Source organism: Protopterus annectens, chromosome 3.part0 (assembly GCF_019279795.1).
Source record: "Protopterus annectens isolate FY-2018-M chromosome 3.part0, PAN1.0, whole genome shotgun sequence".
NCBI lineage: Eukaryota > Metazoa > Chordata > Ceratodontiformes > Protopteridae > Protopterus > Protopterus annectens.
In genome coordinates this window covers 1,003,307,765-1,003,331,746 of record NC_056731.1, presented here as the reverse complement: position 1 = coordinate 1,003,331,746, position 23,982 = coordinate 1,003,307,765, and the positions used below count along the sequence as shown (strand labels likewise).

Here is a 23,982-nt window from a genome sequence, read left to right as displayed (position 1 = left end):
AGTAATTTTTTTCTGTTTCTTGTTTTTAAACTGTATCAAATCATTTTACACATTTTTGTTAAATTCATAATGATAATGAAAGTGATGAAAATTTAGTATGGTAAGGGGCACTGTGTCTGTATTGGATAAAGAATATGTGGAATCCAAATCCACCTATGCAGTTAGAGGGCATGGCCTCTATGTTTGTGAAACCTACTCCAGATACACAGGTAGACAATGAAAGACAGTGAGTCATGAAAGAGCTAGTGGAAAGAGATATCCGCCCATGCAATGCAGTCCACCTTGGCTGCTGCAAGCTCCCTTATCCATGGGGAAGACAATGATAGTCAGCATGCTGGTGGCTGTAGATGCCATGGGTACTGCCAACCCCCAAAACTAGCTGTCTCAATGTCCATGACCCAGTGAATGTGCAGGGCCATCACACAGGGCATGCTGTCAATACCTTGATGTTTAATAAGATGGTACATCTTTCATAGAGAGTGTGAAATGACCAGAGGAATATCACACACCGGAAATGTTCCATAGGCAGTGTGCATGACTTATGTCCCCCTGCGGACATAGGATATGAGCTAGACATGTGTCATGTAGTCACAACACATCTGTCTCCAGTGATGAGGATGATTATGGGTGGGAAATTCCTTGGTTAGGCAAACATACCACCACTTCCAGGCTACTACCTAGTGTGGAGTCTATATGGTCAGATATAGATGTCCATGAAGGTCTGGTGCTCTTGCCACAAAACCATCCATTCAGGTCATTGTATGTATCATTCATACAGCATGCCTTTCTGTAAACAAGGGCTTGTTAGTGCCAGTGACCCTCCCAGGGGGCATGCATAGGATGTCCACGTCTCCTGTGAGTGCCCTGGACATGTCAATACAAGCTCTACACAGTGCTGCAGCATCTTCTGAGGCTGTGTCCCTGCAGAGACAGACAGACAGACAGACACACACACACACACACACACACACACACACACACACACACACACACACACACACACATCTCCAATCCCTACTTCCACACACATGCATGCACATGACAGCAATGCCCCTGACAGCTCAGTCTAACTTACACACACAGCACAAACTTTATCTCTAACAGAGCATCACCCATGCATCTCCCTGTGGAAGACACTGTATACTGTGTCCCCACCATCACCTATACAAATGATGGTAACTGTGTCCTGCCATCCGTACTTTGTTACTTGGGTAATCCATGCATGATGCAGAGACTAGCCATGTTCATTCTGCTTTCATGCTCACTTCTGCAAGTGTGGCCTCAGTATCATGTTATGCAATACTCCACATACTGGGAATGTCTTTGTGCATGCACCAGAGTCATACAGTAGGGCACAAACATTTACAACCAGGCAGCAAAGGTGGGCCTTCCATAGGCCAAACACACACTCAACAATGACCCATGTTTGTGACAGGGCATGGTTCTAGCCAATATCTGCCATGGTATGTGGGTTTATGGTGGGTTTCATCAGCCATGGTTCCAGGACATGTCCTGTATCACCAATAAGATGTCCTTGGAGAAAATCACCCCTCACAAATAGAGATTGCATGAGTGTCATATGTGAGATTCATGGTTGCTGCCTGGGTGGCCTGCAGACATATTATAGATTACATCCTGTACTTTACAGATCACCTGCCAGTTGATGGAGTAGTAACCTTTACTGTACACATACGTCCTTCCTAGCTCATCAGGTGTGGTCTTTATTTCAATGTGGGTGCAGCCTATGGCCTCCAGTATCTCAGAGAAATGGACTATGTCATAAAATACCTGCATGGAGTTGGCTCTCTCCTCCATGGTGTGAGGAAACTACATACTGTAGCATGGAATTGAGGAATGAGTGTAACATGCTTGAGCAGATGCCTAGGATCCCCGTACCATATTCTCTTTTGGTTTCATCAAGGTCTGCTCCAGCTCACCATACATATAAATTGCACACAACATGCATTTTGCTGCTTACTGCACAAAGGTACCAACCACAATGCAGAGAATGTTTCTGAATGCCAGAGAGATTCTTTTTGGCATTGTAAAATACAGTTGCCATCTCCAGGGCACCAGTTTAGCTGAAAGGAAAACATAAATAAAAAGTATCTTGTTGCCATTACCCTGCTGCTTGCAGCTTCTGCAAAATAAAAATAGAAACAAGCGCTTGCAAGATGTTTAAAGGAATATACCACACTCCTTAAATCTTCACTTAATGTTTTCCTTTTAGTTTTACTTCATAAAAATTCACTTCTGGTGTGAATTAAAACACCATCTCTTAAGTGGCACAACCCATATTCTGCACAGATGTGTACATACTAATAGATTCACGTGGCTGCAGTAAAGCATTTCATCACATAGAGACAAATATAGCAATACTTTTGTATTCAACAGAAATCCTTTTAATAACTAACTCCATTGTATAATAGCAATAATCAATACGGGGTCCATCAGTAATATAATTCTACCAATTCCTACCAGTTTTTACCAATGAACGTGAGTTGTGAGTAAATGGGCATGTCCTAGTGGCCAAATGCTTATTATTATTATTATTATTATTATTATTATTATTATTATTATTATTATTATCATTATTATCATTATTATTATTTAATACTTGGAGTATCTTTATTGCACTTCAAATTCAGGAAAAATTAACTTTGTTATAGCTAGGTACTGGTGTATAAATCTTGCTATTATAGCTGTGTTATCCTCATAATGGAAGCACAACAGCGAACACGATGTGTATTACACTTTCTGTTTGTGGATCCATTGGTTACATGTATGAGGGGGACTCTATTGCTGAAAAAATATGAATGACAGTCCATCAGTGCATAATCTCTCTGTCTGTCTGTAGTCATTTTCTGCACCGTTCCTGCAATCCGCTATAGATTATCTTCTTCTTATTCATTTAAGAACACTTAGCAAAAGCTCCTTCCTTGGAAGCTGTAGAAGCCCTTTTTATGTCATTTTAATATAATAGTGATGCAATGCTATACTTTTGCCAAATTTGAAGCACATCTAAAGAAATTTCAATGAAACTAAGGATAAATACCAATCAATGAGTCAAGGCAAGATGAAAAATCAAGGTTCCAAAACACAGTTTAATGTTAACGCTTTTGTTCACACATTAGTTGAACTTCCTCAAATAAAATCATTCACAAAATGCAGTTGTTAAATATGCACAAGCACCAATCAGAATAAAATTATCCCAAAGGACTGCCCCATTAAATCAATTGCATTTAAAAACATATGTACACATATACAAAATAATGTAAAATGGTGTAAAACCAACTATATATCCTACTTAAATGCATCATAAAGCTTATTGGATATACAAAAATAATAAATTTAAGACCTAATGTTAAATTAAGGAATATATACATTCATCTATCTAAGGTTTTAATTTTTAAAATACATTTAATAGACAGACCTTCATTAATACTGGGGGTATGTGAGCATTCAGCCTTAATTGCCAGGACAATTCTTTAACATCCAATTTTAATGTCCAAGGTCCCCCCTAGAATCCTCATGTACTTGGTCAATGACACAAAAATGGAATACATAGGAGGGATATAAATTTATGTACCTGGCTAAAGCATTGTTCCAAGTTTACTTTATTTATATTATATACATGCTCATAAATACATTGTTTAAATGCCCTCTCCGTCTTTCCAATATAAAAGGCGGGGCATATTTTGCATAAAGCAAGGTATACAACCCCCCCCAGAATCACAGTTAAACTTACTTCTAATCCTATATTCCACATTATGCAACATAAAAGCCTTAGTCACATTAACAAATTTACACTGGTGGCATCTGCCACATTTAAACATGCCAGCGTTTTTAGGTAATTTCCTAACATCCCTTTCCAAAATAGACGTTAAATTACGGACCCCTCTAAAAATAAGTTTGGGCTTTGCATCTGTTTTGTCCCTAATAGACGTATCTTCCCACAGTAACCTCCAGTTCTTATATAAAATATTCCTCACAATGTCTGCATCTACTGAATATGTTGTAATAAACCCTATATTGAAGGGTGAATTAAAGGTAGTAGGATTACTGCAGTAGTTGGTCTCTACCAAAATAAAAGGTATATTGGAATCATTTTCAAGCTAGAAATTAATTTCCGAGCTAGAGATATTAGGGGTGTTACTCTTAAACAATAATGGTCTAAAAATGCCAAACTCCCTTTTCCATCCTACTTCATTGGTCATTTCGTCAATCAACTCTAGTGGATAACCTCTTTTCAAAAACATGTTCTTAAGTAGAGTGCATTCTGCTATAAAGTCCGCATCCAGGGTGGTCATTTTGGCCGCCCTTACCAACTGGCCCTTTACCACCACCTTCTTTTAGAGGTAAGGGTGTGAGCTTTCAAAATGAAGGAAAGCATTTAAATAAGTCGGTTTTCTGAAAATTTTAGCTATAAACCTATTACTGTCTTTAATTAATTCAACATCTAGATAAGAAATCCTATCAGTGTTAAATTCATAGTTGAATTGTAGAAAGTTGGTAACTATAGAAATGCTCTCAGTGAATACCATTGCTGATTCCTTGACGACATTCCATAAAATAAAAATATCGTCCAGGTACCTTGTGTACCACTGGACTTTACTTTTAAACAACTCTTCTTTGAACAAAAGTTTTTTCTCCCAGTAGGCCATAATGGTGTTAGCAAAGCTTCCCCCACAAGGGGAGCCCATTGTAACACCACTTTCCTGAAGATAAAAATCATTGTTAAACATAATATAGTTGTTGGTCAGGACAATACTTAGTAGGTACTCAACCAAATCAATTTCATTCCCATCCACACCTTTATCATGCAGAAATTCCCTGACCCAGTTTATGCCAGTTGTTTGTGGAATCACAGTATAAAGGTCACGAACATCAGTAGTCAGGAAATTAAAGTTAGCATTAAACATTAAGGCATTAATAGATTCTAAAAATGCCCATGAGTCATGACAAATATGTGTCTCATGTTCCAACTATTTATTTAATTTGTTGTCTACAACTCTGGCGCATCCAAAAGTAATGGACCTCCTGCCATCAACGATAGGTGTAAATGAAGGATTCTCTAAATCATTATGAATTTTAGGTGGACCAAAGATGACAGGGGTTGGGGTGTCATAATGTTAAAATAGTTATAAAGGTCGATGTCAATATGGGCATCAATGAATAAATCATTTATTAAACCCCTACTTCTCTGATATGCACCATTTACTGTATTCCAAGGTACTTTCTCATAGGCCTCACTTGCCAAAATCTCTTGCATCCTTTGGTTATATTCTGACTCATCCATAAAAATAAGACCACCTCCCTTATTGGGTTTTATGGTTCTCACTTAAGCATTTCTTAATTCATTCAGGACATGTGTCTCTAATTTAGTCATATTGGACTTAGCATTAACCACATTCTGTTCACTCAATAAACATCTAAAATCATTTTCGCAAACTTTTTCAAAAAGCAACAAGGAAGTATGTAGAGGCGGATTAAATACATTAGATACTCTGAAGTCATTTAATAATTCGCTTTGGTTTCCCAATAGGACATTCAAGTTTAGTTTGCGAGTGAAGCACTTTAAATCTAAAAGCGTTTTCACTATATCAGCGCGTGCTGAAGGCACGAAAGACAATCCTTTAGCAAGAGTCTCAACCAATACAGGAGAAGCAGCAAAACTAGTGTAGTTATAAATTTTAAAGTCACCTGTGTTATAAATGATGACTTGAACTCGAGTATGATTTTCTGTACCAAAATTTCCTGATCCATTGTTGGCAAGCCAGGTTACCACTTCCTCCATTTGTTTTGTTTTGTCACTGCTTGAGTGAGTTCCCAACTCACTGATTGGATTGATTCCTCAAATGGTCTACATGAAAACTCTGAATAGGTAATTTGTTGTTAAAGCTGTTCATAGTTTCAGAAGGTGGAGTCTGTTCAGTGCGATTTCTAAGGTATTCACTACAGCTAACAGATGTGCAGTTGAAAGAGGAATCAGCTGCTGAGTCTGACAAATTATTTCCACCATGGTACTTATTGGAATTAAAGTTAATTCCTGCATTACCCACAGAATGTCTTAAGCTGGTAGGTGCGGGTACATTTGTGGCAAGTGAAGGATAAGCTGTGCCATCCTCATAATCGTGCTGATCTCTAAGCAGTTTTTTATTTTTAATTTCTTTCAGTTTATTAAGTGAATTATTGATGCTAGTAGAGATGCGGCAATAGTCATATTTGTGACGTGGGTATCAGCTTGAATTTCTGATTCCAAATTAATTATTTTGTTTTTCAACAAGTCAATCTGTGCACTATAATGTTTAACCAGCATTTCAATTAAATCACACCCCTGCTGGTCAAACAAGTGCAGTAGTTCACCATGAAAAGAAGAGTTTTTAATCAAACCAGTGGGGAAACGCCATTGTCTCAGGCCTATAGGGACCTGCTTTCTGTGCAAACATTCTTTAAGATATAGAACTTCAAGTTGGAGTTTTTTATATTTAAACAATTTTTGATCAAACACTTTTAAATTACTCATGATATTAACTGGTGCAGTTCAGCCTGTGAACCATCCACAACACCCACTGGCCCAGTGTTTGTTTGTTTGTTTGTGTCTTTCGGCTTTTCCCCACTGTATTGTTGTTAAAACTTAAATGCAGGGGTTCACTAAGCCAGTCATTATGGGAAGGTAAACTAACATTCCCAATTCCTGAATAATAAAAATTACCATAATTTCCAGCACAAGTAATGTTTGCAGATGGTGTATTGTCATGAAGGGCAGATGTTTGGGAAACATAAGTGAGAGGAGCTGAAGACACTGTAGCATAGGTAAGCTGCATCCGATTGTATTGCTCCACATAACTCAATCTAGTAGAAGTAGAATCTGAAGTGCTAAAACCAATGGGATTCAGATGTTCATGTACAATTTTGGATAAATCATTAACCCACTTGGTTAAATTTTGGATGAGTAAGGTCAGGTTCCCAATAACACTGACCTCATTCTCAGACTCAGGACAGTCACTGGAAATTAAAGGTTGGGAACCAAGGTGATTCTCACTTGCCATACCAAAATGAACAAACTTCAACAAAACAAAGGATAAACACCAACCAATGAATCAAGGCAAGATGAAAAATCAAGGTTCCAAAACACAGTTTAGTGCTAGCGCTTTCGTTCACACAGTTGAAATTTCCCAGACAAAATCATTTACAAAATGCAGTTGTTAAATACTCACAAGCACCAATCAGAATAAAATTATCCCAAAGGACCGCCCCATTAAATCAATTACATTTAAAAACATATATATACATATACAAAATAATGTAAAATGGTGTGAAACTAACTAAATAGCCAACTTTAAATGCATCATAAAGCTTATTGGATATAAAAAAACTAATACATTTAAGACCTATTGTCAAATTAAGAAATATATACATTCATCTATTTAAGGTTTTCGTGTTTAAAATACATTTAATAGACAGACCTTCATTAATACGGGGGGGGGGGGTATATGAGCATTCAGCCTTAATTGCCAGAACAATTCTTTAACATCCAATTTTAATGCCCAAGGTCCCCCCCTAGAATCCTCATGTACTTGGTCAGTGACACAAAAATGGAATACATGGGAGGGATATAAATGTATGTGCCTGGCCAAAACATTGTTCAAGTTCACTTTATTAATATTATATACATGCTCATAAAAATGTTGTTTAAATACCGTCTCTTTCCAATATAAAAGGCGGGACATATTTTGCATAAATTAAGGTACACAACTCCCCTAGAATCACAGTTAAACTTATTTCTAATCCTATATTCCACATTATGTAACATAAAAGTCTTAGTCACATTAACAAATTTACACTGGGCCAGTTGGTAAGGGCGGCCAAAATGACCACCCTAGATGCAGACTTTATAGCAGAATGCACTCTACTTAAGAATATGTTTTTGAAAAGAGGCTATCCATTAGAGCTGATTGACCAAATGACCAATGAAATAGGACAGAAAAGAGAGGTTGGCATTTTTAGACCATTATTGTTTAAGAGTAACACCCCTAATATCTCTACTTCGGGAATTAATGTCCAGCTTGAAAATGATTCCAGTATACCTTTTTCTTTGGTAGGGACTGAAGTTGACTACTGTAGTAATCCTACTACCTTTAATTCACCCTTCAATATATGGTTTATTACAACATATTCAATAGATACAGACATTGTAAGGAATATTTTATATAAGAACTGAAGGTTACTGTGGGAAGATACATCTATTAGGGACAATGTAGATGAAAAGCCCAAACTTATTTTTAGAAGGGGGCTTAATTTAAAGTCTATTTTGGAAAGGGATGTTAGGAAATTACCTAAAAACACTGGCATGTTTAAATGTGGCAGATGACACCAGTGTAAATTTGTTTATGTGACTAAGACTTTTATGTTACATAATGTGGATTATAGGACTAGAAATAACTTTAACTGTGATTCTACGGGGGTTGTGTACCTTCCTTTATGCAAAATATGCCCCGCCTTTTATATTGGAATGATGGACAGGGCGTTTAAACAATGTATTTATGAGCATGTATACAATATTAATAAAGTAAACTTGAACAAAGCTTTGGCCAGGCAATAAATTTATATCCCTCCCATGTATTCCATTTTTGTGTCATTCACAAAGTACAAGAGGATTCTAGGGGGTGACCATGGACATTAAAATTGGATGTTAAAGAATTGTCCTGGCAATTAAAGCTAAATGCTCACATACCCCTGGTATTAATGAAGGTCTATCTATTAAATGTATTTTAAAAATGAAAACCTTAGATAATGCATGTATATATTCCTTAATTTGACATTAGGTCTTAAATGTATTATTGCTGTATATCCAATAAGCTTTATGATGCATTTAAGTAGGATATATAGTTGGTTTTACTCCATTTTACATTATGTTGTATATGTGTACATATGTTTTTAAATGTAGTAAAAAAGCAAAGAGCGACCAGACCACAGCTAATAAAATCAAGCCAAGTTTTATTCCAGGAAATACAAATGGTGAGCACTTTCGCAGTAAAAAACTGCTTCATCAGACAAATTCTTCATTCCACTCATCAGTTTAAAAATACATGTGAGCCAATCAGAACTCAATAGCAATTAATAAAACATCAAATAAGAATTCACTACTATTTAGCCCATTAAGGAGCTAGCTGTATCATAGTGGAGGGTAAATATACAATAAATACTAAAAGGTATAAATACATGTAAAAAAAGATACCTATATGCATCGGTTTTTAATAAAATACGTAAAAGACACCTATTTTTATAAATTATTTTGCATATAGGTATCTCCTTTTTTACATGTATTTATACCTTTTAGTATTTATTGTATATTTACCCTCCACTATGATACAGCTAGCTCTTTAATGGGCTAAATAGTAGTGAATTCTTATTTGATGTTTTATTAATTGCTATTGAGTTCTGATTGGCACTCATGTATTTTTAAACTGATGAGTGGAATGAAGAATTTGTCTGATGAAGCCGTTTTTTACTGCAAACGTGCTCACCATTTATATTTCCTGGAATAAAACTTGGCTTGATTTTATTAGCTGTGGTCTGGTCGCTCTTTGCTTTTTTTACAGGATTTCTTATATTTTGATTGACCAGTTTGCACACACCACATTTCTGTTTTGGATTATAGTGTTTTTAAATGTAATTTATTTAATGAGGCAGTCATTTGGGATATTTTTATTCTGATTAGTGCTTGTGAGTATTTAACAACTGCATTTTGTGAATGATTTTGTCTGAGGAAGTTCAACTAATGTGTGAACGAAAGCGCTAACATTAAACTGTGTTTTGGAACCTTGATTTTACATCTAAAGAAATCTCCAAGGATGACCCTGCAAACCTACAAGTTCTACTGTAAAATCTGGAGTGGTTCAGCCCTGTGGTGGATTCCAAAATCTGACTTGCAGAGTGGCTGTTCTTTAAGTCAAATCTAATACTATGGCTGAATTAAAAGGTTAGGCTGTAACATTAAAAGTATGCAATTAGACAAACTCAGTGAAGTGCTGAGTACTATTACTAAGGTTCTTTTCATCAATAAACAATGCCTTGTGGTTATTCTTTGCTGACAGCAATGTTTAGCTCATATCTACCTCTACTGAGTTTGATTTTTCTCCTGAGTTCTTTATTAACTGATATGAGGCTGATTTTAACATCTTCAGATTTTTTTACTCTTCTCAGAGGTGTGAACATTGGGTCTAGGCAACTTGGTCACTGTTGATGTGACATCCCAACCCCATGTACAAAATGGAAAAGGGGGTTGATGCCAAGGTCTTTAGGGTAACAAGCTTTTATCCTTTTATTGTAGAGATTGTTTATAGCCAATTTCCACCAGAGACATTTGTTTCTAAACATGGCATTGTATTTGTGGTAAACAGGACCATACGCATCTTTGCAAGAGTTGAGGCAGTGGTACAGACATTGAGTATATGCAGTAATATTTGCTATATGACCGTTGAGAAGTGGGGATTGTTGAACTGTCTCACATGATCTTTGAGAGGTGGGGGTTCTTGGACTGTCTCAAGTACTTATCAACAGCAAGAAGACTGGCTTGGAGAAATCTCTGCAGATGATTGTGTTGGTTGTTGACTTGACATAGGACTGCATTGGAATAACACAGCATACTAATGTGATTTGACCAGTGAGGTATGATAGTAGGAAGGGAACATACAGGGGCTGTGTTTTTGAGGGTTATATCAAGTATTTTTGTACCCCTAGTGGGGTAGGATATTATTTGATTGCGGGAGTTTGCAATGATAAAGTCAGGAAAGCACTGAGTATATTTATTTATAGATGAGTAAGTATACATTTTATGGAGGAGTAGTTAAAGTCCCCAAAAACTGGTTTTCAGGTTTATGTTGAGAAACTCTAGTTTATTACAATATGTTTTGTGATTTTCAGGTGCCATGGATGGGATTCTTGCGGTCTCAAACACATAATAAGAGGTCTTGTTTACCAATGTTGAGATATAAAAGAATTCAAGACCATTACCCTACTCAATAAGTCTAGAAATCATGTTGGTTTCTTTTTTTGGATAAAACATTTACACTACAACTAGTGTTACTGATTTCTACAGTTACACATCTAAATGAGTAGTAAGCAGTGAAGCCAGGTAAGGACAGAGTTTTGTCAATGTTTTGGAACCTGGGTACAGCGACAACACAAATACCCATGTTAAAGTCAATCTCTTGCTTATATTGTGGCACGTTTCACAATGATGGTAGAACACACTGCTCATGACTACGTTCTTTCCAGCCTCAGAGACATAATCATAGACCTCTGTTATGTCCCTCTTCATATAGTCTAAAAGGGTGCATCCCAAGTGATTTACTAATATATGAACAAAGACCATGTCATATTTATACTTGGAGTGAAAGGACCTGAGTATCCCATGATAAGGTGAATACCAGCACCTAAAAGGTAGCTGACTGTTGCCCTGCTTAGCCTTGAGATTGTCTCATTTGAGTGCATGCACTATGAAGTTGCAAATATCAAGTACAATACAATGAAGAGTGGACTGTTTCTGCAGGGTGAGGAGCTTGACCAGACTACTCTGGTGATTGTTGCCATTGGTAATGATGTAATAAGCTCTTTGTGATATGGTACCAGTGTCAATGCTTTGCTGAGGTTTGTCTGTGGTACTCATGTCTACAATTTCACACCTAGGAGATGTTTGTAGTTTGGGAAGTGATTTTTGGAGTACCTCATGGAAAGGTTTCATGTTTGTGTTGTATTATATAGGTGTGGTATTAGCATGGGCACTGACCTGGCTTGTATGAGAGGCCTACCTTCAGTTATACATATTTGCACCTCTCACATGTGGACTCATTCTGTGGTAATAGCAGATGGTTGCCAGTGAGCATGTGGCAGTTTATGCACTTCTTTAGGCTACGTAATGCTAAAATGGCTGGCAGCAGATGGGGCAGGGAAAGGCTGAGGACCCATAGTTGATCTAGAGACATCAAGTGGTATATGTTATGAGCTGTTCTGGAATTTTGTGATTCTTGGGTTATCTATGGGAGGGGTGTACGGTATATAAAGTGACACTGAAGTAGTGCAAATAGAGCAAAAACAGTGCAAAGTATTGTAATATACAGCACAATATAATAACAGTATGATATACTGCTGTGGTGGTGCTGGGATAGCATTGTCACCTCACAGTAAGACGTTGTCCTGTTCGATTCTCAGCTAGAGCTAATACTGTGTGGAGACATGCGTGAATGGGCGTACCTTCATTGAAGGTTGTGCATCAGGGCTGGCAACTCGGTACGTAAAAATCTACTGCCAATCATTAGCGGGCCGTAGTTCCACTGTGACGACCCCTAACCGGAAAAAGCCGAAAGACACAACAACAAAATAAGGAGACAGTAAAAGGAGTTAGACAGTGCAACATGTTGCAACTTTAGTAGAGTATTGCACAATACAGCACAATATGATATTGCATAATACAGTAATATTTAGTGTAACAGTGTTGCACCAATTATTAGTGGTGGACAATGTGATGATGTGATGTATTGCCAGCTATACCAGGAGAAGTAGGGCAGTGGATGTGCAACATATGCCAGCATAGTTAGCTGGAGTTTGTAAAGAATTATGTCACTTGTATAGCAAATGGATTTGTAAAGATGCTTGTGTTGAAAATGCATTTGTAAAGCCGTTCATAGGTAGGTACTAGGTTATCAGCCCAAGGGCCTAAGTAAGCCTAGCCAACAAAGTTCCCTGGCTTACGCCACCCAAGAAAGTTATTTTCCTGGGCCCCTGTTGAGCAGAGCCACAGAAGTGATCCCTAGGGTGTATTTCCTATTTCCCATCCACTCATCAAGATTTTTCTTGAAGAGTGCTAATGAGAAACTTTGCTTGACAAAGATGGGTAGCTTGTTCCAGAGTATGGGAAGTCTCTGGGACAGGAATCTATCCCACCAGCATGTCCTGTTTATTGTGGTGACAAGGTTTAGGTCCCGAGAGCATGTAGCTCAGAGGGATTGGGATTTCTTTAGGTGTAGCATGTCCAACAGCTCTGGGTTTGACATAGCTTTATATGTAAGGCATATAAAGCAGAGTAGGCAATATGCTATGGAGTAAAGCTGGAGTTTTTTGAGATGATCAGTGTAGGGCATCTGTTTGAGGCCAATAATCCTCTTTGTGAGGTACTTCTGTGGCCTTTCCAGCTGCTGCAGATGTCTTGTGAGGTACATTCCAAAAGGGGCATTGTACTCTATAATGGGTCTAATGAGTGTCAAGTAGAGAGGAACAATGACCTCTTTTTTTTCCTGGATGAGAACCCTTTTGTGATGAGGTGTGCCACATAGAAGGATTTCCTGACTACTGTGGCAATGTGATTATCAAAGGAGAGACTACTGACCACCTGCGTCCCAAGGTCTCTTATCACACATTCAACATTAAGTAGACTGCCTCCTATCTGGTAGTTCATGGATAAAGAGTTTTTACCAAAGGGGATGACTATACACTTTTTGGTATTGCGCTTGAGACCATGGCTCTGACACAAGGCATCTATCTCAGTGAGGCCCTTCTGTAGGATGTCCACATCATTTGGGGACTCAACTATGGCTACTAGTTTACAGTCATTTGCAAACTTCATTAGCCAAAGGCCTTCTGTGTTTGGTATCTACTTCTGTGAAGTACAGGCTAACAGGAGAAGTCCCATGACTGAACCCTGTGGTACTCTACTTGTCACTGGTTTGAAGTCAGATTTGGAGTCTGCAACTTTTAAAAAAATGTACCAGCAGTGGGTCCTGCTGGACAGAAAAGAAATAAACCTGCATGTCAGATTGTATTGTAACTGCTGAAATAAATATATTGTAACAGAGGATACTGGAAGACAAGAGATTAATCTCAGTCCAGCTAACTTTAAAAAACAGTCTGAAATTAAATTACCTGGTTTAGGCCTTAAATGTTGTATCTTACAGTTCTAATTGCAGCCAGAGATGAAATGTCTGTGAAAATCAGGACTAGAAATCCTAAAGTGTTGTCCATAGGGGTGAATTAATTGCTACCCTGGAAGGGTGGAAGTTTTGAAATGGTTTTATAGCTTCCAGATGCTATAACACATCTCAACAAAGCTCTATCTCTGTGTCTGGTAATACATATGTGTTAAATTCTGGTTCAGTTTCTAGTAAAGGGGGGTAGTGTGGGAACCAGAAGTCAGATGACCAGATGTATTTGATGTCATTCTGTAATCCAGCACTGAAGTGATGTTTTAATACTAGATGAGAAAGAAGTCTCAGAACAGTCTGTTTTTGAAACCTGAAAAGAAGGATCGCTTACCTACTTCATCTTGCCTTGTTTTAGTAAGTAACCAGGGAGTAGTAATTCTCTAGATCAGTCAGGAAAATATAGTGAGATTAGTTAAGTACTGTTTTTCTGTATTGGTATGAATCTATCCATCTGTGTTATTTTTAATATTTCCTGTGATTGAAACTCTGGTGTTTATTGTAAATATATATTTTGTATTGTCATGTTCTTTTATTATTCATTATTAAATACATTTAAACTTTTCATTGTGGCCAGACTTTTAAAGAATATTCTAAGCTTTGAGAATACTTATATTTATTTGGTGACACTGTGGCCGCTCCTGAAACCCTCGCTGCATTAGTCAATTTTACTCAGTATAATTGGATACCCTTGTAAGAGTGTTAGAGTAGCTGGCTTTGGAGTGTTCTGGTGGTAGGACCTATCTTATAGTCTGGGCAGAGGGGGCATAATTAGTAAATATGTGCCAGCCTTTCCCAGGTGCGTGTGTGTATGCGTGTGGGTGTGAAAATCAAATTTCAAAGCATGTGTGTGTCAGCTACATAGAGCAGGGACACAGAGCACTGGTTTCAAAGAGAGGGTGGTAGAGGACTTGGCTTGGAGCACTCGGCTGAGGACTCAACTCTACAGCTGTGTCAGTTGGGAGTCTTATTTGGGGGCCTGGAGAGAGAGAGAGAGAGAGAGAGAGAGAGAGAGGAAACCCAGCCCCAGGACTGAGTGTGCTCTTAAGGGAAATTATGCTTGGTGCAGGAGCTACATCTGGAAATTCTGCATGTATCTAATTTTGTTCCAAGTGAACATCCCTCACCAGTGTCAGTGGTGTGGATTCAGGCTACTTGATCACTGGCCCTGAAGAAGGACATCACAGACAACATAGATGCCACATCATATTAGTCTAAACACCATGAATGCAATGGTCTCTAAGACTTCATTCTGTACTTAATGTGATAAATAAAATATCCAAAGATTTGAAGAGAATAGATAGAATGTTATGACAGGCAGTAGGTACTATAAGCATGGGTGTCACAACACACTAGTGGTGGAATCTACAGTAGGACTGGATGCCAGAACAATTATACAATACAGAAAATTAAACGTAATGCATCAAGGTGTGCAGCACTGTTACAGCTAGACTGGAATACAGCAAGGCAGTAAACAATCAGCCACAACATATATACAGGATGATAAAATAACAGCAAAGCTGCAATACAGCAAAGCAATAAGCAATCAAGCACAACAAATATATAGGGTCATACTATAACATCAAAGCTGCAATACAGCAAGGCAATAAGCAATCAAGCACAACAAATATATGGGTGATACTATAACAGCAAAGCTGCAATATAGCAAGGCAGTAAGTAATCATTCACAGCAAATATACAGGGTGATACTGTAACATTAAAGCTGCAATATAGCAGGGCAATAAGCTATCAGCCACAACAAATATATAGGGTTGTACTATAACAGCAAAGCTGCAATATGGCAAGACGATAAGCAGTCAGCCACAACAAACTAGAAGGTGATACAATAACAGCAAAGCTGCAGTATATAGGACAGCAATAAGCAATCAGCCACAACAAATAGACAGGATAATACTATAATAGCAAAGCTGTAATATAGCAGGGTAGTAAATAAACAGCCACAGTTAAGATAGACACAGTTGGGAACAAGAATTAAGAAAAGTAAATCGAACATCACTAGCTGAGAGAAGGTGCCATAAACTGCTTCCACCCAGAACCATGTGCAGCCAGGTAGAGCCAGTCACAGGCAGTCATAAATATGTACTAGCCCAGGGAATGGCGGATGGGAGTATTAGGACAGTTCATACACAAATAGTGTTGGGTGACACTGGCTTTGTTTGCGTGGTAAGAGCCCTTCTTGTTTAGTATTAGGGCAGTTGCTAAGCAAAATACTTGTTACGTTCATATGCACTGACACTGTGTTGTATATCCTGCAAAAATGTTGACATAATTGCTACACTTCCCTGGTGTTGTTCCACTGTTTTTTATTTTTTTTTTCAGTCTAATCCAGTATCAGAGTTCAAGACAGGCTGGTCATGTCACAGCACAAAACTAAGCAGGCACAACAAGTTTAAAACAAGCCATAAAAGCACACATACAGGCTAATAAAAAGGTGCACTTCTATGTAACCAACATAGTATTTCAAGCCAAAAACAGCAGCAGCAGTATCCCTTCCTGTCACCCGGGGGCATCCGGCCAAGTAATAGTGTCAAAAACTTCAGCTCTTCCATGAAGGTACTAAAGAAAAAAAACTCAAACAGGCTTAGTCACCAGAATAACTCAGCCTTAATTCATGATAAGCACTTTCTTCCTCCAACTAAACTGCATCAGATCAATTTTTCAGTAACAGCTTTAACCCATGGAAAACTAACAGAAGAAGAATTAACATCTGTAGTTTTGGACTGTTTATTACTGTTGCATAATATTGTAGCATTTAAGTGTTTTTATTTTTCATTCTTCACAAATAACAAGGAAGTGAAGTCAGTCTTCTACCTTAACACTAGGGACAGCTATGTCCTCACATGTCTATTGTGGTTTCTGTACTTGTTCATCACGTGACTCACTTTTTGTGATACACAGGGTTCCTGGATATGAGGCAGATTTACCAGAGCCATTGGTGATCTTTTTCATTTGACTAGTTTAAAACATGTTACAAGAGCAAAAGGACAACCAAACATTTGATGGAACTATTTCTCTTTCTGTGAACATTCATTTCACATTTAATATTGCTGCAAATTTTAATCAGAAAACTGTGGCAAAATACAACTGCTAAAACAATGTCATTTTATATGCACATCAAGACAGCTCTTGTTGATTGCTGTGTAATAAATGCATGCCTAGGTACAGAAGGACATTCAGCCTTTAGCATCAATAGAAGTTAGCAACTAACAGCAGTGTTGTGCCATACAAATTGCAGAGCAAAAGGGCATAAATTATCAAGTATTATTTCAAGGTCTTTTGTGTAAAGAATAGTTGGATTCATACATTTTATTCTAAAGGTAGCTTCTTAAAACTGTTGTGTTAGGGTTTAAACAAACATACAAATAGCAGAGACAAAGTTAACGTGAACTCTGAATAAGAGGTACTTCATGGCATGGAAGGATTGTGCTTCAAATTAATCCAAGAAAATCTATTCCTGCCATAGGGATAGTACACCCTAACTAGGACTGCCACCTTTTCAAATGCCCAAAGTGGGACATGTTGTGTAGAAACATGAGATTTTGCAGAACAAAAAATACTCACAGCCAGTGCAAAGGTCACAGCTTCAGTTTTTTTTACCAAAATAAACATTTATGCTTCTAGCATTTGAGTTGCTTATGGTATTCCATGTAACATTGTGTGTTTCAAATAGAAAATAACTGTTTTGTGCAACTATTAAAGAAAATGTGGGAAATATTTTTGTCCCACAGGACACAACTGCCCAAAGAGGGACTGTCCCTCGCATAGAAGGGCAGGTGGTAACCCTAACTAGTTCCATCTTATCATTCATTGCCATTGCTGTGACCAGCTAGTCAAGCTGAATAAAATGCTAATTACAACTTCCAGTCCCATCACTTGGGATGTTAGAATAAACGAAAGGTCATCTCAAGACAATCTGTAAACAAGCTCAGCTGTCACCCTCCAAACAAATACATCTCTTCCTGTAACACCTGCTATAATAATCAGGCGCTTATTCACCCGATATCCTTTTCTGCATTACCTGCTGCACTACTGGATAGTTCAGTTCACAAACTATGAATATAACTATTTCAATAAAATGGGGTAAGGGTTTCGGCAGTTTATAGTAAGATACAGATGTGAACCTAAAAGAGCACGAAGAAATTGGTACTAAAAAGATCTGTTAGTAAGCTGGTGAGTGCAATTGACCTGAAATGCTGGTATTCACAGCTAAAAGCACCCCCGCCACCACACACACACACACACACACACACACACAAACAAAACACAGGTTCATCAAGCTAGTTCGTAAGCCAAAGAAAGTGACGTGATAAGGTTAGAAAGGGACATCCAAAATTACCTCAAATGTTGGCTCAGTGTATGCATGTGTCCAAGGCTTATCTATTCAGTATATTGCGGTGTATGACGGTGACAAGGGTCTGCCTGTTTCAGCGAATAAAATCCCAAGCAGCTACGTGTCCCTTCATTGTTCGCACTTCAGAGGTTCCAAAATTATGCTTTGCTACAGATTTGTCACTTTGTAACGAGCAGTATGTTTTCAGTCTCGCGTTTCAGAATCTATATTTGTATAATTAATAGCCCACGGACTGGGGATATCGTGTTACAGCATCAGCAAGAAATGGCAGGTGAGCAGGTACCCTGAATCGACAGCTGCTGTTATCGTTTACAGAAAATCAAAAAGACTCATTTGATGGGCTCACGCTCATACATTGAAAAAAATGAAAGTTACTGCATCTTATCCTCCTGTTACAGCATGCCTGCGTTTAATTCCGCAGAAAATAATGCATTTATGATGTGTTTTGGTCTTCTAGGGCGATTCATTCCCCACTGATCAAGGGGAAAAAACCTAGGTGGTGGGATGCCAGACTCCATTACTCTACAATGTCCAGCTTTCATTCGCACAGCGAATTCAGCAATTCTACTCACATCTTGAAGGATATTAATAATGCATCTACTGCTGCAAATTGCTTCGTAAGGATATCTGTGATCTCTGTAATTGTCTGCACTTCTCTATTTGGCAATGTACTTGTCTTGATGGTTTTCCAGCGCAAGCCGCAGTTGCTTCATATCGCAAACCGTTTTGTTTTCAATTTGCTTATAGCAGATCTTTTTCAAACAGTTCTGGTGATGCCCGTGGTTATTCTCGCCACAATGCCTTATGTTTGGCCGCTGGACCAACGTCTCTGCAAGGGTTTAGTAGTTTTGATGCATCTGTTTGCATTTGCGGGAGTGAATACCATTATAGTTGTTTCTATTGATAGATACTTAGCCATTATACACCCCCTGTCATACCCCACAAGGATGACCCCCCAGAGATGTAGCAACCTAATTGTTTTAACATGGCTACTAGGTATCATTCAAAGTACACCACCATTATACGGCTGGGGCAAGATTGACTTTGACCAAGGACATAATGTTTGCACTGTATTGTGGTCTTTCAGTTATTCGTATACCTTGCTGGTTGCACTCTTTTCGTTCTGGCTACCGGTGTGCATTATGCTGGGATGTTACTGGATGGTGTTCAGGGCCGCGAGAAGGCAGAATGCACTGGTGCATCCTATTCAAACAGCCAATGGTCAGGCAAAATGTGATGAGCTTTCCAAGAACTCGGGCTCGAGGGTACGCCCGCGCCACCTCCATTATCACTGCAAAGCAGCCAAGGTAGTGTTTGTGATAATGTTCTCCTATATCATTGGTATGGGACCGTATAGTCTCCTTAGTATGGTGTTACTGAGAAGGAAAACACCTGTACCGCAATGGATTACAACATTTGCTTTAATTTTGTTCTTCTTACAGTGCTGCATTCATCCATACATATATGGGTATATGCACAGAAGTGTGAGAAAAGAATTTGTACTTTTACTCTGCGGGTGTTTTTGCAGACAGACGAAACCAAGAGTCTCGACTATAGACAGTTATTGTACAGCTACTGAAGGGACAGTCTTCCACACACAATTTTCGGCTGTCAGAGTCCGCCCCATGCACAGCTGGGAAGTATCCACTTCATCTGCCAGACCAGATAAGATAATTAGCATTTCAAAAGACAGTACTGGGAAGGAAACTACATCAACTAGTTTCAGTTCTGAGAAAGAACTTTACCTTCTACCTTCCAAGATCCCAATCAGAGACGGATGATTTGTGTATTAAGACCTTCATGTCAAAACGTAGAGATACCCTTTTGGGCCCAGCTTCAACTCTCTAAGTGGCACTCAGTTTAGGATGAATTCACAAACTCTCTCTCTCTGTCACGCGCGCGCGCACACACACTGCAAAAATTTCTCTGCAGTACAGAATTGTTAATGTTGCTAGACGTAAACATCACTCTGTACATGCAGCTTCACTTTTTTCTTTTTAAGTGAAAATATCTACTGAATGAGAATGTCTACAGTTTTAAAGGGTTTACCAAACAATGAGAAGAAAATATTTCCTGCTGTTTTAGCTATTTAGTAAAATGGTTGGATATTTGTAACAAAACAATAACAGTCACCGCAGAGTGAGATTTGATCGGTTGCATTGCTTTATGCTTCAGTACTTCTCAATGATCAATGCTGAAATGTCTACAAAAACAAACTAGAAATACAGACATTTCCAAATGCCACTGTTGGAGTAATATTAGATGTTCTAAATGTTAATTTATTGTTTTCCTTCAACTTAGCAAGAATTAATTAAGTGTGAAGTTGCATTGCACAAGACACTATAACCACAACTGTAGAATTATTCTTTTATACAGTGGTAGAAATTTATCATGAAAAAATGTTAACTTCAGATGCTGGCATTTATGATGTCTTATTCCTCAGTGAATGACTAGTTGTGCTGTGTATCACAACCATCACATAATATGTTTTAAAGTTCTAATAGACTGTCAGTGTAACTATGCAGTTAAGATGCTGTCAGGCAAAAGGACTGTATTGTGATAGTATTTGAGAAAGTCCAGCTGAAACTCTGCTAATGCAGAAACACTTCAAGCTACTATTAACCAGTGTGGAGTTTCTCCTTAAATGGGCATTGACATATTCCAGCAAAATAATCATTATGTTGATCTCCCTCTGGAACAAGAATTAACAGAAAAGTCAAACATCTGTTCAAATCACTGAATTTCTGTTAGAAAGAAAGAAAGAATACTGAAACCACATACTAAGGTGTGTATCATAGGATCACAGGAAATACAAGGGAACTGAGTCTTGTAATCTCTTATGCCTTACCAGTATCCACCCTTGGATCGTACCTCCTTTTTCGAGTAGGGTAGGTGAATCATGCTACAGGTGAATTTGTGAATACCTCATCTAATCAGCCAATTCCTATTTAAGGGAAGATAATGTACCACACTGCTAAATTTGCAGGTGGAGTCTATTCCATAGGTGCAGAAGGTACTATATAATGAAGCTCTGTCTCTACTGTGTTTTATTTACTAGCTGATGAAGATTTAGATCCTTGGTTCTGGTGTTTGTGAGAATATTTGATTGTGGAGATAAAAGGGACCAGTACCACTAGGTCACTAATGGCATGGGAGTAGAATGCTCTCCCTTCAAGAGTATATAAGATACTGAATAAAGAGGCAGTCTTTTCTGGTACCTTAGGGTTTTTAAGACAGCAATCTTCTTAGTTAGGAACTTCTTATGTCTTTCTAATTGTTTGATGGTTTCCTCCAGGTGCTTCAGTTTCCTCCCACATTCCACAGACATGCAGGAGGCGGACTGGACACTCTAAATTGGTCATAGGTATGAGTGTGTGATGTGGAAGAATTACCACAGCAGGGCTAGCCACCCAGTGGCGTAAACCTTGGCTCTAGATGATTGTCACCATTGTAGTGAAACCCTGACCCCATGTGCAAAAAAAAAAAAAAATGGGAAAAGGGATTGTGGATGGATGGCTATCTAATGAATAACATCCCAAAGGGGATATTTATTCAATAATTGGCCTAATAAATGCTGACCTATTTAGATCTGGATGATATTAGTTTTGGCAATTATATACATTAAGTAGGACTTTCTGGCTACTGTTTTTACATGATAATCAAAGAAGAGGGAATTTCCAACCCGAGTTCCAGGGTCTTTACCAACATTCTCATTGTGGAGTTTGGTATTGTCTATATTGTATGCTAGAGGGAGGGGGTGTTTACCAAATGTCACAATATTGCACTTTTTAGCATGTAATTTGAACCCATTTTTAGTACACCAGTTATTTACAAATGTAAATTATCACTGAAGGGCTTTGGCATCAGAGAGGTCTTGACAGTGACCCCCTGTATGATAGCTCTGCAAATAAATGGTGCAGAATTTAATAAGAAAATGTATTACAGATGTTCAAAAAGTAAGAAAAAATGTTAAGTTTTCCTTGGTTGTTTCTGCAAGATGTCTGAATGTGTCATTGCCACAAAATAAACTGATACCAACCTACTTCCATTGTGTGTGTGTGTGTGTGTGTGTGTGTGTGTGTGTGTGTGTGTGTGTGTGTGTGTGTGTGTGTGTGTGTGTGTGTGTGAGTGTGTGTGTGTGTGGTGTGCATCTTTTGATGTTTTTTTTTTTTTTTTCATTTACAAGACCTTGGGAATATATCAGTATTGCAGGCAAATCCTTTTTAACAAATTCTGTATATACCAAGCAGTTTCTGAAACTGGTAAGCAATACAATATTGTTGCATATTAACCATTGCTTGGTGGATATTTGATTCATATTAGTATTTTTGTCAGTATTACATTTTCTGATAAGTACATTTTGTATTATTATGTTACAGCAGTAAGATGTTACATTAAACGAGCACAGAGCCTTGACCACAGAGCATTGGGTCTAAGTAATTGACAAGTAACCAGTTTTGTTGTTGTTGTTATTTTTTTCATTCTGCCTTGCTGACCATCAGTCTCCCCCAGCTCTCTGTTGAGTTGACAGACAAGCAGCAGAGAGCAGAGATATCACCTCTTTGAGGCCAGGGCTTTTATGTCTTTAAGTTCTAATTCCTCTGTGCATGCCCATAATTGCACCAGGGTTCAGCATGCAGTTTGTATTGGTGAGGGCGCATCACTCATTTCTGTGGGTGCCTTAACCTTCAAGATTACTCTGCCATTTAATGCTAGCACTCTCATTGATTCTCTAGTCTATACCGGGATCATACACTGGAATGAGTGCCTGGGCATGTGTCCTGCCATATACCCTTGAAAAGTGACAATATGGCAAAGTACGCTGTTCTCTTCCCCTTGTGCTATTTGCAACAGGCACCCAAGCTACTATTCAAACTGCAGCCATCTGGATCATAGTCAGGATTTATTTCCCCCCCCCCCACCTTTGCCACTACAGCCAGCTCAAGTAACCAAAAATTACCTCAAGTGATGCACAAAAGTTAATTATTTACATAATAACCATAAGAATCAGTACATTTGCTATTTATTTATTTTTGTCCAGTCACTTGTTTGTTATTTTTATACCGCATGGGTCACCTTATGTAAACAAAACACTAAATTAAATGATTATATACTTATGTCAGTTAATATCTAACTGTTTTTACAGTCTGCAGCAGTAGCATACCATTGGACTTCAGTGGTTATACTTCACTTCCTACACAGAGTAGTTTTATAAGTACTGCCATGATACAGCTGAACACTATTAACTGTTTCTTTGACAAAGATATATCAACATAACCATGCCCTTAAAGTAGCTGATTTTGCTCTGTCCATACAAAAAACAGTGACAATAATTAAATATATTGCCACAGTTCTATATTTTACTACCCTTATTCCATACTTCAGAGATGAGGTTTTGGACACTTCAGGTTCAAATAAAATCTCCCTCGAGTTAGCCATATTCAGAACATGAACTTGTTAGAGAAACTATGCTAAGAACATATTTCCTAACAAATTATAGAAGTTAAACAATATTATTTATGTAACATTGGTAGGTCTTTCAGATGAGGCAACCATGCAATGGCAGGACTGAGTTTATACCATTAAAACCATAGCAACAACCCAGTCAATACATCTTTACAAGTCCAGTGT

The 23,982-nt window shown here is 38.1% G+C and overlaps 1 protein-coding gene and 1 long non-coding RNA gene across 2 annotated transcripts in view; one reads left to right on the top strand and one right to left on the bottom strand.

Annotated features, from left to right (window-relative positions):
• The window catches only part of LOC122796658, a 361,416-nt gene extending 343,009 nt beyond the window's left edge, over positions 1 to 18,407 (bottom strand). Inside the window, exon 1 of the long non-coding RNA XR_006364002.1 lies at positions 18,337 to 18,407. This is a non-coding gene — a long non-coding RNA (uncharacterized LOC122796658). The remainder of the gene's footprint in view (positions 1 to 18,336) is intronic.
• A 171-nt stretch (positions 18,408 to 18,578) lies between these two features.
• GPR101 (G protein-coupled receptor 101) lies at positions 18,579 to 20,132 on the top strand. Its single transcript, XM_044065311.1, has 2 exons — positions 18,579 to 18,622; positions 18,809 to 20,132. Exon 2 carries the CDS (start codon positions 18,879 to 18,881, stop codon positions 20,130 to 20,132), a length of 1,254 nt encoding a protein of 417 aa, XP_043921246.1. The 5' UTR covers positions 18,579 to 18,622; positions 18,809 to 18,878.
• The last annotated feature ends 3,850 nt before the right edge of the window (positions 20,133 to 23,982 follow it).